The sequence below is a fragment of the Galendromus occidentalis genome, unplaced genomic scaffold, assembly GCF_000255335.2.
Source record: "Galendromus occidentalis unplaced genomic scaffold, Mocc_1.1 scf7180000076867, whole genome shotgun sequence".
Lineage (NCBI taxonomy): Eukaryota > Metazoa > Arthropoda > Arachnida > Mesostigmata > Phytoseiidae > Galendromus > Galendromus occidentalis.
Genome location: NW_003804856.1, coordinates 34626 through 51513, shown reverse-complemented (window position 1 = coordinate 51513; position 16888 = coordinate 34626). Strand labels below are relative to the sequence as shown.

Here is a 16888-nt window from a genome sequence, read left to right as displayed (position 1 = left end):
TGCAGCGACCACTGTTTCTGCTGATTCCATTCTGGATCCGTTTTTTATCTTCAGCTGTTTACAGGATTCCTTCGGCGGACAACAAGACGGAGAGCACCGCTTCGATGAAACCCCTGTTGCGCCAGAACCGCTCGCTCGACTTATGATGATATACTATCGTCCTCTACAGTATGTTATGTTGTGATTCGGATAGTGGATAGTTTTTCTCAACGCTGTTTGTTGTTACCGGGTAGGAGACCCGTGGGCGTTATCGAGATCCCTGCTCTGCTCAACTGGGCGGCGGCCATGGGGTTATTGGCGAACGCTTGGGCCAACTGCAATGCCGCCGCCTGTTGCTGCAGAGTTACTGCACTCAACGCTTGCTGGGCCTGAGCCGCCTGCTGCTGGGCGACCGCTTGCGGAGTCGGCGTTGGAACCGGCGGCGCGGGAGGAGGCGCAGCCACTGGTGTGCTCGTCACAGATGGGGGCACGTTGCCACCGGCCAGACGTGAGAGAATCCCCATCTCGTTCATCTGCAGCCTCTGAGCAACAGGCGGAATACGTGCCAGAGTGTTCGGCAGACGGCTCACGTCGCTCTTCATGTCGCTCAACAGTTCCTCGAGCTGGTTGAGCACCTTGTGAAGAACCGCGTTGGCCGGCTTGTTGCCGGCAACCGATTCTTTCGAGAGGTGTTGATGCGACTCAGCGAGGCATTCGAGCTCGGCGAACCTCGCGTTCAGAGCCATGACCGGATGAGCGGGATCCTGAGTCAGGTTGAGATAGGCGGCCCGTCGGAGTTGTTCCTCAATGACGAGAGCCTGTTCAAGGAGTTTGAATCGACGGGCGAGGAACTTGTTTTTGTAGTCGAGGAAATTCCCTTTTCCCTGTTCACTCTTGAACGGTTCGTTGATGATGGCGAACGCGAGATCGTTCTGGATGTCCTGCCAGCGTCCGTAACCGTGCTTGACGATTCCGGCCAGTAGCCAGTAATCGTGACGACGGTGCCAGATCTCGAACTCTTTGCCGGGCACGGCAGCTTTCTCCTCGTTCTGCCACAGCGTATGCAGCTCGGTGAATCCTCCGTCCGCGACGTTGAACATGAATTTCCGCTTTGAGATCGATTCCGACGGCAGGCCGAGTTTGACGATCTTCTCCTCTATTTCCTGATTCTCCTGGATATTGTTTTGAGGTTCGTTCTCTTTCTTGTCGGATTTGTCTACTTTGCCGTTGTCGGTAGGTTCGACCTTTGGTTTGACGTCGTCCCCGTCTTCGGATTTCTTCTCATCGGAATCCTTTCGGTCCTCGCCATTCGCGTCGCTGGCTTCCTTATCACTAGCTTCCTTTTCACCGTCCTCCTTCATTTCCTCGTCTTCTTTCTTTAGGTCACCATCTGTGTCACGGGACAAAGAGGTACAATTTAGTTCAAAAGACTCAATGGACCGATGTAGACACCGGATATCTTCTGATCACTCGGTCACGTTTGCATTCACAGTTGGCAGTCGCCTCGGGAAGGGAAGAAATAAGACTCACTTGATTCGCTCCGGTTCTCCCCTTCAGCTTCGAATTCTGCCTTCTTATCCGTCAGCTCTCTTGCCCTAGACTCGGAGTCGGCTCCTTCACCTTCTTTCCGTTTAGGTTTGTTGAGGCCCAATTCTTCCGAAGTCATGCTTGCCACTCCATTGATGTGCTCAAACTCTTGCACCTGCGCGTTTAGAGATCGCGTTATTCAAAGGTCTCGACCGAACGTAAGCATCGATTACTGGCTCTTCGAATATATCCCCGAGACCAACCTTCTTGCGGATGAGCGACATGACGCCGATCCTGGTGAGCACATGTTGGCGGCTGAGACCTTCTCGAGGGACTCCATCGGCAAATGTTTCTGAGTTGTCTGCCCCCGGTTCACAAAGGTGTCGCATAAACAGAGACACGTAAGCCTTGAAGTTCTTCTCGGATTTACCCCGAAGATCTCGAACAAGCCACTGAGAGTTGAATGCGTCCTGAGGCGGCATCCCGTAACGCATGATAGCGTTCAGGAAGGCACGACGTTGGCGGGCGTTGAAACCCAGAACCTGAAACGACGAATTTCCGTTAGCGCCGATTCACGATAGAGGAACCCATCCATCTCGGAAAATCAGAAACTTCCCGAAGTGTAACATTCCGCCTTTAGGTGATTTCTCATGCCTCGAAGGAATCACCCCATTATGAAATGCATTGTTTTCCGTGTGCTTTCGTTCCTCGGAACGAACAGAGCGGGTCTTCTGCCTCTGGTCGTGCGGAGAAGCACACTCCTCCGTCGTTTCCCGAACTGAATCTCCCAATTAACGAATCACCGCCATATCTCAGGACGTTGACACATTCTCGTGTCGACATCCATCGATCAATCAATCAATCAATCGGCGTCCATCGAATACCAGCGAATAAAATGATCGAACACGACGTACCTCGATATTTCCGTTGACCTTGGCAAGCAGCGGAGGAAGCGGTCGATCCTTCTCGCTCTTGCGATTTCTGCGAATTTTGTCCATGTTGCCACCGTCTTTATCGTCGAAATCGTCATCATCGCCGTCAGACGGCATGCTGTAGTCCGAGTTGTAGTCAGATAAGTTATCGTTCCAGTTATCGTCGAGTTGACGACCTCTGGATGAACCTCCCTGTTCGGTGTCGTTATAGTTGACCTGGCGTCGGACACGCTTGCCCTTGCCGAGCTGTCGGGAAAGATCTTCCTGTTGTTGTTCGTAGTGGTGCCTCAACAATTTCTCCCAGTAGGCGGGATCGGCACTTTCGATTTCCTCCTTGATAATCTCAGTCTCGGGCTCTTCTTCGGCGGCGTCCTTCTTCACGTAGGCGGCCACCTTGAACGAGTCGAGGTATTCGTTGGCGGCCATCTCCTTCTCTTCGATGCCTTCCTTGGTTCGATCCAGGAGCGCACCGATGGCCCGGTCGTCGTAGTGGATGGCGTTGTCGTCGCCCTCTTCGTCCTTGAAGAGTTCCTCTGTTCCGAAACGGAGGATGTCGTCGAGTTCCTGTTTCGACATGGCCGCGTTTCCCTGACGACCCATACCGGGCCGTACTACAAGATGCGTGAGCATCATTTTTTTCTTTGCGACCTGCGTGACCCGTTCCTCGACCGACGCTCTCGTTACAAATCTATAGATCATGACCTTGTTTGTCTGACCTAGACGATGGGCTCGTGAGAACGCCTGGATGTCGTTGTGAGGATTCCAGTCCGAGTCGTAAATGATGACGGTGTCGGCCGTGGCCAAGTTGATTCCTAGACCTCCCGCACGAGTCGACAGCAGGAAGCAGAACTGTTCGGCGTCGGGCTTATTGAAGCGATCGATGGCTTCCTGACGCATTGTTCCCGTGATTCCTCCGTCGATACGTTCATATTTGTATCCTTCGCCCTCGAGGAAGTCCTCGAGCAAGTCGAGCATTTTCGTCATCTGCGAGAATATCAACACTCGATGACCTTGCTCTTTGAGGAGTCGCATCATTTTCTGCATGACGATCATTTTCCCGCAGGACTTCACGAGGCTGTTCACCGTGAAGGCGCCGTTAGCCAGACGTTCGGCTTCGGCTTGCGCCGCAGGGAACAGGAACGGGTGGTTGCAGCACTTTTTCAAGTCCATCATGATGTTGAGCAGCGACACCGATTGGCCGCCGCCCTTTATCGACAGGGCGTCGTAGTTGCGGGTGAGGATCCATTTGTAGTATTTCTTCTGAATGGGACTGAGCTCCACGCGGACGATGAATTCGCTCTTGGAGGGCATACCCGTTAGGACGTCAGCTTTTAAACGTCTCAGTAGATGGCATCCTAACAGGTCATGAAGTTTCTTCACCTGCTCCTCTTTAGCAATGTCCGCGAACTCGTTCAGAAAACCTTGCAGGTCGTTGAAATTCGCCGGCGAGAGGAAGTTCATCAGATGGAACAGCTCCTCGAGATTGTTCTGCAGCGGCGTTCCGGTGAGGAGGAGCTTGTAGCGGATGGGGTACTGGCTGAGAACTTTGAAGAACTTCGATTGGTTCGACTTGAGTCTGTGAGCTTCGTCGACGACCAGGACGTGCCAGTCGATGCTGCCCAGCAGCGCCTGGTCCATGGAGATGAGTTCGTAGGATGTCAGTAGACAGTGGAATTTGATCGGAGCGTCCTTCTTCATTTTGAACACCTTGTTTGAGCTCCGGACGGCTTTGTCTTCGAACGAGAACTCGTTCTCGCGGATCACCGCACGCGAATCTTTGTCGCCGACGTACGTGACCACGTACATTTCAGGGGCCCATAGCTCGAACTCTCGCTCCCAGTTGATTAGGGTCGAGAGCGGCACGGCGACGAGGAAAGGACCTCGCGAGAGTCCTTCTTTGTACAGTGAGTAGAGGAACGTGATGGTTTGGATCGTTTTTCCCAAACCCATTTCGTCGGCGAGGATTGTGTCTGTGCGTTGGCTCCACGAGAATCGCAACCAGTTGATACCTTCCAACTGGTACGGATGGAGTTGGTTCCCGTTCTCCACGACGTAGGGTGGCTGTCCATCGTATTTTTTCTTGGGATCGACGGACGGTTTCTCGAATGGCGGCACCGAGAAGCGTCCGAACACTTCGACTTTCTTCTTGCTCTTGCTCGGCTTGCTCCCCGGCTTCTTGTTGCACACGTTTTCGGTGTGCTCCATCAACGAGCGGAAATCCCAGTATTCCTTGACGTATTTATCCATGTCGGTGATCTCGAACTCACCACCGTTGTCTTCGACTTCCCAAGTGCACGCAGAATAGTCGAGTTCTCGCCACTTCACCAGATAGACGTTCTGACCGGCGCGGTACGTACGGTGGTTGATGATACGGGTGATCTCTAGCCATTCGGGCTTGATTCCGTACTTGTAGTATTTCTCCTCCAGTTCTGCGTAGTGTTTGTCTCGTTTGGCGAGGCTGGACTTGTGGTTGGGCAGATCTTCGGCTGGCGGGGGTTCGTCCATGTCGTTCTTGCGGAAATAGTTCCTCATCAACGACGGGTGGAAAACTTCGAGCTGCAGCTCGCTCACCCACGAGCAATGCCAATAGGACATGTCATGCCATTTGATGAAGAAGATGCGGTACTTCACGGGCTCGCGTTTACTAGTCTCGGCATCTTTCTTCGTTTCGGCTTCGGATTTGTCCTCGCCGTCTCCGCCGGCTTCGGCGGCGGCGGCGGGCTTCTCTTCGTCGTCTTCGTCCTCGTCTTCAGCCTCGTCTTCGTGTTTCCATTCGGTCCATTTCCATGCGAGTATCCGCTGAACGCGGCCCTTCAGCTGCTCGCAAGCGCATCGGGGGCAGGTCCATTTGCCGCTGGGCGGGCGGTTCAGCGGCGGGAATACGCACTCGAAGTGATAGGAACCGGGACACTGATCACAATGGAGGAGATCACCACCTTCTTTACAGGTGCGACAGTATTCCATGTGCTCATCGCCATCCTTGGTCTTGCTGCCGCCTTTCGAACGGGGTCCGGCTGCCTCCTGAGAGTCGTGAGCTGCGCCTTCGGCCGAGATCCCTTCGCCTTCGCAATGGGGACAGCTCCAACGACCCTCTGGAGGCTCCTCGAGCTCCGGTTCTAGGCACACGAGATGGTAGGCGCGCACACAGGTATCACAAAGAATTACTTCGCCTCCCTGTTGGCAAACTTCGCAGTAGTCCTGATGGTCGGTATCGTAGCCGTCCTCGTTGTCGGACGATGCTTTCTTACCGCCGGACTTCTTGGGTTTCGTCGGCGGGGGCGCCGGCTTGCCCTTCGGTGGGGCGCTGCTCTTGCGCGACGCCCGCTTGGGAGCGGCGGCGGCCGCTTCCTCGAGAGCTGCTTCGAAATTGGCATCGCTGTCGTCGTCCTCAGGAGCATCGACCTCCTCGTCGGAGGACTGATTCTTTCGACGGCCCGACACCCGTTTGCCACCGATTTTGATCTTAAGCGACGGGACCTTTTCCTTCTTCGAACTGCCGGATCCGTTTCCACCGCTCTTCGAGGAATTAGCGACATTGCTGCTGCTCGCGTGGCCGCTTGCGCTGCTGCGACCTCGCTTCGTAGGTTCGTCTTTGTGCTGCTTGTCGTCTTTGTGCTGATCCTGTTCCAGCAGCTCGGGGTTCGGATGATTCTTGGCGAAGTCCGCCCATTTGGCAGTCATCAGGGCGATGATCTTGGCCATGGCCGCTTTCGGGTTGGCTTTCTGGATCATGGGACGAATCTTCATGGAGTAGACCTGGAGAGAGATTCAGACACGTTCAGAAAGGAGATCGGAGAATTTCGCTTCCGGCTCGGCACCGGATCGTGATCCGGGATCGGACAATCGTCACAGGATGGGTATATGACATCGAAATTATATGTACGACGATCCTCGATCACTGCAGTCGCAGCCGCGCGAACCTTGTACGAGGTCAGCTCCTGGAAGTCTTCGTCGGTGTATTCCGTGAGGACATCGGTCATTTGATACTCCTCTAGAATTTCGGCAACAGTCTTGACGTTTTGAGCCTCGCTGTCATCGGCTGCCGCCGAAGCTGCTGCCGCGGCTGATTCCCCTCGACGTTTGCTGAAAAATCGGAAGCTCCGGCTTATGATCGAGCAGAAGACTGAGAAATAGCTCGGATCGTCTCTTGTAGCCAGTCACAGGTGGATTCCCAGAACATTTTCTCATCCCCGTCGTTCGGGTTTCCGCAGAATGAGTGTCGTGAAATGATCGGAAGACTCCCTATGCATTGGAACTCACCTAGGTTTAGCTGTGTACTCCTCTTCGCTTTGCTGGGCATCGCTGTCAGGATTATTTTCTTCGTCCTCACTGTTGGTAGTCGCTCGACTTTTGCGCTTTTTCTTCTTCGATTTTTTGTCCTTGGTGGCGGCCTTCCGTTTCTTAGCCTTGCGCGTCCCGCGTTTGACGCTGGATTCATCTTCCTCCTGATTTTCATCATAATCTACATCCTGTCCGGCTTCCTCGGCTGCCTGTTCCTCGTCGGAGCCTGAGAGAAAAGAAGAAAAATTCAACTCTCATTATCCGTTCGACTTGAATATCCAGCATCGATGAATTAGAGACCGCAGATGCGGCTGAGCAGCAGCGTAGCTCATTCTCTTGCTAGGGAATGTTCAGATAACAGAAACGAAATACATTCGTTTCATCCAAATGACCTCGGACAACTCGTGACGTCAAGCGGTCACAGAGGTGGACAACCAGGCCGCATAGCACGACCAGAGTTTTTCCTCCGAGACAAGACTGTCAGACGATACGGATCAGATGGGATACTCTAAATGACCGATCCCAGATCCGGTCCCAAACCCACTTTTCGGCTCTTCGTGTCCCAACTCATGGACTTTCTCGCGCAACGCTGCATTGACCGAATGCCTTGCTGCGAGAAAGTTCTCTCATCAGCTATGTTTCGGCGAATTCATTGTAATGAACGATCTCGAGGCGTTTCGTCTGTTTTCCGTGCCGTCAGCGCTCATATCGAACAGAGTCCCGAGACGCGGAATCGTTAACCGGCGTTTTCCATTGGTTGAGATAGAAAGAGGTTCCTACAGACTGGAACCCCCTCAGGACGCCTGCTCATTGAACACCGAGCCATGTCAGCTCCCGAGTTCCGTCGCCGTAATAGCTCCCTCACACAGCAGAGAGCAGGATATTTCTCCCGCTTGAAACTTCGGACTACCGTCCGAAGACTATCCTTTCAGATGGCGAAAGTCGAACTAAGATTCATGTTGCTTGACCGGCTTGGTTCCAATCTTGCCAAACTCACTCACACACAAAGCACTCACAACAGTCTAGCAACTGCCTGAATACCTGGTCGTTCACCTCGTGGCGGCCACACGGTAGCGTCCCGTGAAGTGTTCGACGCGGGACGAACTTCACCCACTCTGCGCAAATCGATTCGACAACAAGAAGATACCGGCGTCCGCCAATGGATTCCGAGGAATTAGATTGACGCCGCTCAATCTTCAAACATCTGCATAATAACATTCTACAATGTCCCGCTGCAGGAAGTCTTCCCGAGTCGGAATCCGAGAGCATATCGCCTAATCGCCCCTGACACCGCATCCATTTACCGGACATCTCTGACTGACTGAGTGAAAGTATCCCACTCGAACACCGAACGGCACGTCATACGACTGAAAATTTACCATAATTCTGCGTCCGTCTCCGGCTGCCGTCCATCTTCCCGAGACACCAGTATTGCCGAGGATTCGCTGATGATGGGACGACGATTTTGGGAATGAATGTCGGATCGGAAAAAAACAACTGTCGGCGACCTGTTCCCGATAGTGGTCCCGACGGCGGCACTCGGAACAAGCCGCTGGGCTTTTAGAACTGCTCGAACGAAGCAAAGTCGGACGATGCAGTTGTCAAGTGATAAATGTCAAACGAAGCTCTAGCCGACAACCGCAGCATTAAGAGCAGTACAACAAGCCGCACACAACGCCGAAGAGAAGCCATGTTGGAAACTGCTGCTGTCTGCACTGGAGGAGCGCCAGCCAGAGCCAACCCTTAAAATTCAGCGACACACACGGACACACACCACACACACACACCATACGCACACACACACACAACTGAATATGAGCTGCGGAACAACAGACGATTTCTACAGTCTTCGTGGATGATGATGGAACCTCCCCCCCAGACCGATATCATCGGTTTTGCCCGATTCGGCAACTCCGACGACCGGCGAGAGCCCTGGAAAAGCTCTCGAGCGTCCGGAACAGCGGGTTCTGGCTCAACCTATCGATACCATGGCGAATCTCAAGCGAATTGACAGCGAACCGGTCGGAAAGATTTCCGGAGACCGCGATCGCGGCCGCATCCGAGAACCAAACAACGAACCTTATCACGGATCTCGGAAGCATGAAATCTTCAGCTATATCGGGAACATACTTCCCTGAGTACCCCTCACCCCCTCCCCACTCTAGAGGCACGCGCTAGGCCTAACGGAGTCAACCGGCGAACGGATACCGCCACATGAGTTCTTTTCGCACTGTCGGTGAGACAGGCCAATTGGATCAGAGTCGGGGAACGCCATCGACGAAGCGGCTCCGCTGGTTGAAATTCCTCGCAGGGAATCCGGAGAAGCTTCGGTAGAGACGAGTTCCGTGAGCGGCACAGTGTACCCCCTCTATCAATGCTCTGCATGATCGGACTCGCTCCGGAATCGCTAACTATGTATCCGGGTTATGGAAGGCTTCGGCACGCAGGGGCTCTCCGACTCAGAGAGCCCGACATCCATTGACATAACTAAAGCGACTCGCCGGAGGCCGAAGCGGACCGCCGGCCGGCGAGCTTTCTGAAGAGCCAAGCCACCGACACCGGACGGACGCAGAAAAAAAACGAAGACAAGTCACATCACTCTGGAGCACTTCCGTTCGGACACTTCGGTTTTCCCCCATCCAGTACACTCGAAGGCTACTTACCGGTGAAGTTCTCCTCATCGACATCACCCATGGTGTCAAATGTCGAACGTAATGTTTTCAGCAGCGAAAACACACAGTACGAAGCCGGAGCCAGCCAGCAGACCGACCGACAGCAGCGAACGAACTTGCTGCTGCTACTACCGCCGCCGCCGCTGATGCAGACACTCCTCACTCACGCTCTCTGTGTTGTGGGTTCTTTAGCTTCTTGTAGGCTGCCTTGCTCGCTCGCTCGCTCGCCTTGGCTAGCTCGAGAGTGATTCGTTCAGGACGAGCTCTCGACTGACTGAGCGCTCACCGGCTATCCTCTCGTCGTTCAGCTCCCGTGAGAAGAAGCCGCCGTCACCGCCGCTGGTCCTACTCTCTCTCTACCTCTCCCGTTCGATCACCCTCCTCGGACGCACCGCCGCCGCCGCTGCGACTTGCATGCCGCTCAGCCGCGGGGAGACACGGGAGTCTGAACCGATACGCAAGCTCGGTGAACTTTTGAACGCCTAGAGCTCGGGACGACGAACGATTTCGGGTAGAATCCCACATACAGGAATTTCGTTAGGGGATAGCGCGGGTTGATATTCAACAGGATTAGAGTCTGTCGCCGAGAGAGTGTGAAGACCATGATATCGATGATCTTTGCCGAAATCCCATTCGGACTTGGGCGGTCTCCTTCATCTTTCCAGTGTCTCCACCGGAACTTATCTTTGCCAGAGCCGGGGCTCCGACTCCCGAGATTCCCCTAGAACTGCCTGATCTGATGCTCACAACTCATTTGGAGCTGCCATCTAATTTTCCATCGTGAACCGCGGATCAGCCTCCAAAAAGAGCCTGAGGTTGGCTGCTCAGTCAGATCAGAACGTTCGTGGAAGTTCTCTAAGAAAACCGAGTAATGGTAAAGCGCAGCGGCGAGCTCCCTCCGAGGACTCGAGGCACGACTTGAGACTCTCAGGAAGACGGTCTGCATACCCTTGAGGAGGATTTCCGGGGAATCGGTTTGCGGGAACCGTCGACTCACAGAGAGATGCGGAAAACGGCACAATGGAGCGCCCAACATGATGGAATTTTCCGAAGCGTCCTCTTGCCAGGAGGCCGCAGAGGCACTTAGGACGAAATCTCATCGTGGCAAACCCCCCCGAAGGCGAGCGTGATCTCGGCTGCTCGACGGATTGATTGTAATCAAGATCGCTGTCTCACAGAAATCTTGCGCATCCGCCTGAATATCGACTTCCGAAGTGCCGCATGGAGCAGAGTGGCAACATCTTCGGATATTACACTCCACATCTGCGTATCTCGCAGTTCGGGCTGGGAAGAGTTTTTACTCGGAAATTCTGCCAAAATCTTCGCCTCGGAGATTCCATCCTCCAGGAGCTCGTTGCGATCCTGATCGCTGAACACGCGAGTAGTGTATTTCAATGAGGGATTATATTTTTCTCTCAGCAAATCGGCTTCGCGTTACGACTACCGTTGGGTCCCGCATGACAAATGGCTGACATATCAGAGGTTTTCACTTCTCACGGGCGACGGAAAATCAGAACCATTGTCCACCACAGGGAGACGAGGATGCGCTCGACAAATAGTTAGGGAGGAAATAATTTCATGAAAACCGCTTTTTCCGACGAGCAAGAACCAGAGCGTGCTCAGAAAATGAGGTAGGTATACTCAATTATCTATGGTTCTCCAGGAATAAGTCACCCGAAATGTCATGTTCCGCTCGGAGAACGATCCGCGTTACAAACCATTTCGCTGTATCGTGTACGTCATCAGGGAATTGACTGTAATCACGGCTGTGTTCCAATGATGCTCCGAATTGAATTCCAGCCCCCTCATCATGCCCGGATCTCAGCTGAGAATCAGGCTCGGAGAGATATACCCAATTCGCGGAAAGAACGAAGCACTCAATGAGAAACTCATTCATGAAGAGAGGGGGATTCATTTTGGGGCGACTAGCACCAATAGTTGTGCCTCGTGAGATTAGCGGTCTTGGATCCGAATTCCGATGGGTTCTTGGCGCTAATGCTTGCTTATGCGAGACCCGCGCCGAGTTACTACACACCATCATTCACTCGTACTCTCCGATCGCGGACCATCGAGACAGGGCGTTCTGGGGCGCTAAATTCCGGCGTTCATCCGCCATCGATTCGGCACCCACAAACTTGAAATTGTTTAGAATTTTCTCTCAGCGCCCATAAGCAGAATGACCGATTGAGTGCCCTTCGTGATCCTGTCAGTGTCGCAGGAGAGCGATACCCAGACGCGCGGGATGATTTCCCGTGACACTTCAAATCGAACAATTCAGACATTACGCCTTACTCTTGTTGTCATGAACCTATAGGGCGACGTCGGAGTCTCAACCCGGGAGTGAAGATCCACCGAGTCGAACTCAATAAAACTCATGAACTCCCGCTAACTGTCGATCTCAGACCTCCTGCTATGATTCGGCAGCTCGCGGCTCATGATCCACTTGAAATCCCCGGCACAACCTTTCCAATATTTCTCTCATCCGGGAGGGCTAGCTATCCGCGATCATCCCTGATCTCCTGCCTCTGACCATGTTCGAAAGGGGACGAGCTCTCTAGGGACCATAAGTCTCCCGTAAAATCTCCTTGAAGGTGACATTCATCGACGGCCCCGGCTTTGGATTCAGATGGCCTCCGATTATTACTTTGCGAATTCCCTATGGGAAGGTCGGATGGAGCTGCTCCGGTATGTTGGAAATATCTCAGGCTGCACCGACATCGTAGGCCTCCATACAGGGGCGACTCCCGTGAGCGTCCCTGTTCTACACATTCGATCTCTCTCCGACGAGAAAATATCTCCGATAGATATCGAATCTCGGGACTCATTTCTCAATCGTCTCGAACATCTCGTAAAAGTAATTCTAGTCACTCAAAGGAGATGATCAACGGTCCTGAGAGAGAACAGCTCGACTCATCGTTCGAGTGCCAAGTCTACAGGGAAGAACCCTCCGAAAGAATGTCCGGTGCAGACAGAATAATCGAACTGCTGGTCTCGATTGACGCGCTCTTCGATGGAGTGGGCTGGCGTCCGAGACGAGGCGCGAGAATCCCTTGGAAGGTTTCCATCTTCGGATTCGAGGCGGATTTCCGAGAGTTCATCGATTGGAGGAGAGGGAGCGTGTGGGAATCAGAGGAAGTCGGCCTCCGGCACGTACCTTCCGTGAAGCATCTCCCATCAATGGAGCATCTTCTCTACGTTGGACTCTTGCTCCACGTCGCGACCGACGAGAGTCGCGCTAGGTTCTCGCAAAGATCGAGAAGTTGACAACACAAAGCTTCCGGGACTCACAACGTGAGTTCGGCTCGCAGCTGCACCGATCGAGTGACGAGCTGCCTGTGTTCCCATTCGAAGGTGTACAGGTCAAATGCGATGCTCCCCATTCATGGATAAATGACTTTTCGCTCGTCGTCTCAATAATCGCGAAGTCTCGTGGAGCTTCACGCCGCTGTCCAATCATATGCCGTCCGCCGTTGGGGGGCGAGCATTGTGGCCTTACAGATAAACACGCATTGGCACCGCGAAGGTGACTGCCGGCTATTGGCCGGCTAGGACAGTTGACGACCTCAAATGAATAATCGGAATCATTTGTGTCCCGAAGCCGCCATGAATACTCGAAGAATCATCCTCAACTCATCTGCCTTACTCGCGCGACTGGCCCTTACGTGGATACCGATCGAAAGCGATGACGTGTGCTAGTACTTACCCATTTGCAGCTTAATGCGCTTGCTTGGTCTGCCCATTTTCCGCTAGATTCTTCCGGTAGCATAGGAACAAACTTCTCAGAGATCACAGTGAAATGGCTCGGAGCTATCAGCTGTTATTTGCGGCAATGTTTCGCCTCCACTTTCACATGGAAGTGTGTTGATGACACGTGCCCCTCCCTCGGAATGCATGTATGATGTCATCATAGGTACAAAGATATGTGATCATTCGATCATTAATCCCGCACAAGGCCATCTCTTAAGCAAAAACTGTGTGTGCTCATCGCACACATTGGCCACCTCTTTCGCATCCGATTATGGACGCTACTCTAGTCGATTTTCGAAAAGAAGGCAAGTCCGACCGTGCTCTTATTCTTCGTCGGCATTGGCATCAGAAGGACTCCCTGGACCTCAAAGAAGACCGGGAAGAGGATTCGAACTTGATCGAGCTCCCTGATTACATCAGCAAAATCTATTCTCGGGAACCCTGGCGTCAGCCAGCCTCGCCTCTCGGATTTCTCGCCGACCAACATTCGCGGAGATCGAACTCGGAAGCTGTTCCGTTTGTTTCTAACCTCGGTTGGGAGAGGTAACTCCCACGCAAGAGGCATTGTACGTCAAAATGTAACCCCAGATCGTGTGATATCCCCGCCCACTTCCCCTCGATAATTCCACCCCGGCTCCTCGCTAACGCCGGTATGGGGGAAAACCTCTAAAATGGAAATTCGTCGGCGGGATCGCGCCAACTTTCCATTCTGGATCCATTTCGATCGATTGAATCAACGGGAGAGCACTATGCTACGGAGAATGCTCCCCCGGTCGTTGACCCATCCCGGGGAGACGCTTGAATGCGATTTCGAGATATTGTCCATCGCGACCGAGTCGCAGATCACGAGTAGCCCTCCTTCCGGGGGCGATGACTTCGTAGGTCCAGGTTGTACCGCCTCATCGAGTGAACGTTCCAGGCAGTCGGTCACACCATGGAGAAGGGCACCCTCTTCATTCGTGTATTTTTTAGAAGAAGAACTTCCAGGGAATTTCTATCGAGCTTCTGATCATCAGATGGGCCGATGATCGGCCGTCAACGTCGATCGAGTCTCCCGGTAAGCCTGGCGGTGACTCTGATGACGGAAATCGCCACGGGAACTCCGATTCTAAGGACCCAGCTCCCTGGTGCCCGGGATCTCGAGGCGGGGGTCTGGATAAGCTTAGCCACGGCCGAACGCCGAGGGGTCCTTCTCGAGAGGGATATCAGATTCTGCATGGAATTCTGTTAAAAGCGGTGATCGTCGCCAAGTCGTATGGAAGATGATTATTCGCGGCGCGACGATTCACGACCCAGGTCTCGCATGAACACACTCGGATGGTTTATTGACCCTCCCTGGCTATTTCTAAATCTCAGTATAAATCAGATGACCCCGATGCAGGGGCGGTGTCTCTAGCAGGTCGATCCATGTGATATTCTTCTTCGATCCCTCTTCCGTTCCTTGTCCCCTAGTAGCACTTTAGTCCTTGAGATCACCCTCGGTGTCTTCGCAGGATGACTTCGGCCTCTGGCGGGCTGTCACATTCCAATATCCCACGTATTCCAAAGTTTCCTAAGCGTTGCCCTACACTGACCGGAAGTCCCCCGACCCAGTGGAAGGCGGTTCCATGCAATACTCTCCGTCGGCGGAATTAACCAATCGCCGAGATGATTCTGGCGGTGAATCTGTAAGCGGAACCAAGTGAGCCGGGGGTGCGGTCCGAGGAGTTGGACTCCACGAGAAACCTCCCACAATTTGAATTCCGGCGCCTTCGAAGACTGTTATTGTTTGACCGGGAGAGCAGAAGGAAACGCGGAGCTTCCCCACCATCGGTAAGAGAAACTGCCGCCGCCGACGACGGAGCAGTACTGGAGGTCGGCTCGAGTTCTCCGAGTTCGGCACCGCATTGCTCTCTTCGCTCACAGCCCGCTACGGCCCAGAACGTGAGAAAAATCGATTCGGCTTGACAGGAAAGTGGGTTTCGCTCGCGGACGAAGTGTCACTAAACGTACCGATCGACCGAGATAACTTTTTTGAGCCTGGAATCCGAAGTCACTACAGGTACGCTCGATGTCAATCTGCTGACAGCTCTGCGCGAAACCGCGGAGAAGTGAGGCACCCGGACCCTCACTCTACATTGTTCGTCTCTATCGAGATCGCTAACGGCTACCGTGGGAAGCTTGATTCGCTGGGAAGCACTCATTGTACGCGCCATAATTCGCTCTCGTACCTGTCATCGTCGGAAGTTGTCTTCCCGATAGGTAGAACATCTGACCTCACAGAGGCTTTCATCCCCGTAGGACTCGAGCCTCCTCCTTATATCGCCGGCTCAATAGTTCGAGGACGCAGGGAATCGACATCAGAATGAAATCCGGCGACGAAGCCGCTATCACCGCACCGCACACAAGACCTATTGTCATCCGCAGGAGCGGTGAAGTCGATGACGAAGTGGAATGCTCCAAGTGCCACATGTATTTCGGCCTCCGGGTGACGATAGAAGCCCATGAGAAACGACATGCGAACCACTCCGATGATCAGCTCTATAGATTCCAGCATCCCAAGGACTATACAGTCGACAGGAAAATTATTGAGACGAAGGTCGATGGATTCAGAAAGCAGAAAGGTCTCGAACTGGCGCTCAAAGAAGAGAAAGTCGATTCGGCTCTTCCTTCGAGCATTGCCTGCGAGGATGCGGTGGGATTAGGCCAACAAACAGATCCTGTTGTTGCGGATCAGGAACCGCTCACAAGAACGACGATCGAAGGAACGAGTACAAGCCTCTAGCGTCTTTATTTCCAAGCTCTGGGAATATAATGCGAGGGTTTTGATGAATCACTGCGTTTGTTCTCGGAATCGCAAAGTCTCGGTAATCTCTACAACACCGCTCAGTCATATTTTGTGTCAGAACATTCACAGATGTGTACGTCGGGTCGCACATATAAAATCAAATGTGAAACTTGTACACACCTACCTATTGGTTTGTTGGGACAGTTCACGACCTCGATTCGTGAATCAGCATCTGTTATCCTTCGATCTCGCTGTCTATTTTCGTAATAAATATCTACAAAAGCATTCGGAAATCTGGGATAGTTCTTTCTTCATGAGAGCAAGTCACGCGCATGGATACCGATCGGAGGGTCCGAATCGAAGCACTCACCTCCTCAAGTCCTGCTCGATGCATCAGACCGTTCCCTGTCAGATCCCGCCCAAGACGTCAGAACGAACTCCTCGCGAATCTCAGTCAGCGGAATCACATGAAGCGACCAGCCGTTGCCTCCCGCGCGATATCGTCCTCAAGATATGAGATTCTCGAGAGAGCTGAAACATGAGTCTCGAATTTGAGCTGGGGCTTGAGCCGCTCCCGGAAAAATAGGATGATCTTAATCATGCTCGTACTTGCCGGCGGGGTCCGCCTGAGAAAGCGGAGGTAGACCTCCCCTGAACGGACTGTGTCTTCTTCAATAACGCCTCTTCTTGATGACGACCCGATACTCTCTCCGAATCTTTTCCGGCACTCACCGAGTCGAAATTTCCGAAATCAGAGCTCATCGATCGGCTCCATCATCTCCACCGCTAGAGTTCAATTTCGCGTTCTCGGCTCCCTCGCCGGACCTACATATAACGCTTGCCGGTCCCGGCGCACGCAGCAGTCGACGTAAATAATTTTTTTCGCTTCATCTATCCATACCGACGCCAAACAGCTGTCAGGTGTTCCCCAACACGTTCGACGTCCCCCTGCATTCGATGTCAATAGAGCTACTCTTCGTGCA

The 16888-nt window shown here is 53.2% G+C and overlaps 1 protein-coding gene across 1 annotated transcript; it reads right to left on the bottom strand.

Moving 5' to 3' along the window:
- Window positions 1-206: 206 nt before the first annotated feature.
- Mi-2 (chromodomain-helicase-DNA-binding protein Mi-2 homolog) lies at window positions 207-9413 on the bottom strand. The gene is made up of 8 exons (XM_029110588.1): window positions 9383-9413; window positions 9083-9085; window positions 6699-6945; window positions 6359-6521; window positions 2421-6194; window positions 1770-2048; window positions 1510-1681; window positions 207-1369 (listed from the first exon to the last, which is right to left on the bottom strand). Exons 1-8 carry the CDS (start codon window positions 9411-9413, stop codon window positions 207-209), a joined length of 5832 nt encoding a protein of 1943 aa, XP_028966421.1.
- Window positions 9414-16888: the final 7475 nt, after the last annotated feature.